Source organism: Marmota marmota, unplaced genomic scaffold, assembly GCF_001458135.2.
Source record: "Marmota marmota marmota unplaced genomic scaffold, marMar, whole genome shotgun sequence".
Lineage (NCBI taxonomy): Eukaryota > Metazoa > Chordata > Mammalia > Rodentia > Sciuridae > Marmota > Marmota marmota.
Window position 1 is genome coordinate 1 of NW_026002566.1, and position 2,256 is coordinate 2,256.

Consider the following 2,256-nt stretch of genomic DNA (forward strand, 5'->3'; position numbering starts at 1 on the left):
TTTTTTTTTTCTGTGTGTGGGGGCATACTCAGTGGTTCTCATTAGATTCTTAAAAGTATCCTTATCCCACAAAATGTTAAGAAACAATTCCACGATGTTAATGTGTCATTTAAAAAAATGCAAAATATTTGTCTTTGTGTACCTGTTTAGTTGTTAACATCATCAATGTGTAGTAAACTTTTAATCTTGAAGGTCTATAAAATTAATAGTTTAAAAAGTTCAGCAAACAAAATTTAAAAAATAAAGCTTCTATTTTCTGGTTTGTTAGAACAAATCTGCTGAAAAACATGCCCTTTTAGGTATTGCCTCTCTGACTTAACTGTGACTATGCCGCTTTGTCACGCCCTTCCTTCCCCTCCCCCTTTCTTTTTCTATTCTGCTGCTGGGTTAAACTCCCTGTTTTGACAGGATGACCAAAAATATTGGTGACGATGGAGGGGGCGATGACAACACTTTCAACTTCAGCTGGAAGATGTTCTGCAGCTGGGACTACCTGATTGGCAACCCCGAAACAGCCGACAACAAATTTAATTCCATCACAATGAACTTTAGGGTAAAGACATGAACTCCTGAAGCATGTTTTTATCTATTTCTAAAAGTAGCATTGAAATAGATAAAAAAAAAAGTAGGGGGGAAAAATAAGCATAGCATTGGAGGCATTCCAGGCAGTCTAGCTAATGAAGTATCTCCATGGTTAGAAAGAAGATAAACTCATCGTTTCTGCCCACTGGATGTGGATGTGGTTTGCAGTATGACCGGGAGGTATTTTATGACCCGTGACAAGCATTATTATCCCTGGAGGAGACTCAAGCGATCCTCCCACCTCAGAGGAGTTTTCTTCTTTAAATGTAGTGATAAAAGAATGGCTACCTGGATGAAAAAGATCAATAATCAGATTCAGATAGTCTAAATAATGGAACAATGCTCACTAAATATTTACAGGCATGAGTTAGCTTAATTTTCAAAATGACTCTAAAGCAATTGTACTGGAAGAATCTTTAATTATGAAGGCTATCCTAGTATTTTAGAGTTTGTTGGCAAGAGTTTTTCCTTCTTCCTTTCATTTGCCATCACTTGACCTGGGTTTGTGGAATTCCAGATTTAGTTTACATTTTTATTTTTTACATTCCTGGGTTCATAAAGCTTTTCATAGCTAAGATTTTTGTTTGTTTCCTGGTTTGTTTTGCTTGGGTACAGGAAGCTATAACAGAAGAAAGAGCAGCCCAAGTAGAAGAAAATGTCCACTTGATCAGATTCCTGAGGTTTCTTGCTAACTTCTTCGTGTTCCTAACACTTGGTGCAAGCGGATACCTCATCTTTTGGGCTGTGAAGAGATCCCAGGAATTTGCACAGCAAGATCCTGACACCCTTGGGTGGTGGGAAAAAAATGAAGTTCGTCTCTGCATGTCTTTTATGTGCTTACCACCTGATAATTGCTATTTTGCGGGCTTTGTTTCTGTGGGGGAACATTATATAAGGCCACTCTTCACCTGTCCCTGCATCTTACCTTTGTAGTGAGTCAACCTGATTGCACATTTCCCACACTATCCCAGTTATGTTTCCAAATTTGTGCTATTTTTCGTTTTGTGATGTGGTGAAAAATTATAAAAGGAAGAGATTAGAAAGCATATAGTTCAACCACTAGATTTTAGATGGTACAGATGGAATGAGAAATCTCAGGAGATTGGGTGATGGCTTTATGGTCACAAAGTTAGGAGAAGAGTCAGGCTAAGCACCCAGGAGTCTTTCTTTCAAGTTTAACGTTCTTTGCATGATCCCGTGTTGCTTTTTTCAAAGATCCCCCTTCTGCCACTGAAAGATCCAGTTTCCTGAGTTTTTTGAAATAGCTATGATAAAGCCCTTGTTCCTACATTTATCTCATTGAAAACATTCAGAATTCCTCCCTGTCTTTGGGCAAGTTTGGGCTTCCCAGTTTTTCAGGAAGCTCAATTGTCCATCTTCCTTCTAGAAGCCTTTCTTCTGCTGCTACTCAAATGAGAAAGCCTGGGCTTTTTGCCAAGTTTGCCTTCAGAGTCTCTGTCCACTCAGTGGTAGAGAAAGGAGGATAGAGGTAAATATTTAAAATCGGGAAATCACTGGTCATGAATTGTTGCTGGGGCCTGTTTCCTCCATAAAATGTCCTTGTGTACAATGTGACATCAATTTGAACTTGGGTATTTTTAAAGTATGTGCAGATTTAGATTGAGAGAAGTGTAGACTTCCCACACTGAAACTTCTGTAGAACTTTGCAGACCA

The 2,256-nt window shown here is 38.7% G+C and overlaps 1 protein-coding gene across 1 annotated transcript; it reads left to right on the plus strand.

Moving 5' to 3' along the window:
• Window positions 1-210: 210 nt before the first annotated feature.
• LOC125614568 (transmembrane channel-like protein 1) lies at window positions 211-2,219 on the plus strand. The gene is made up of 2 exons (XM_048797490.1): window positions 211-553; window positions 1,198-2,219. Exons 1-2 carry the CDS (start codon window positions 410-412, stop codon window positions 1,513-1,515), a joined length of 462 nt encoding a protein of 153 aa, XP_048653447.1. The 5' UTR covers window positions 211-409; the 3' UTR covers window positions 1,516-2,219.
• The last annotated feature ends 37 nt before the right edge of the window (window positions 2,220-2,256 follow it).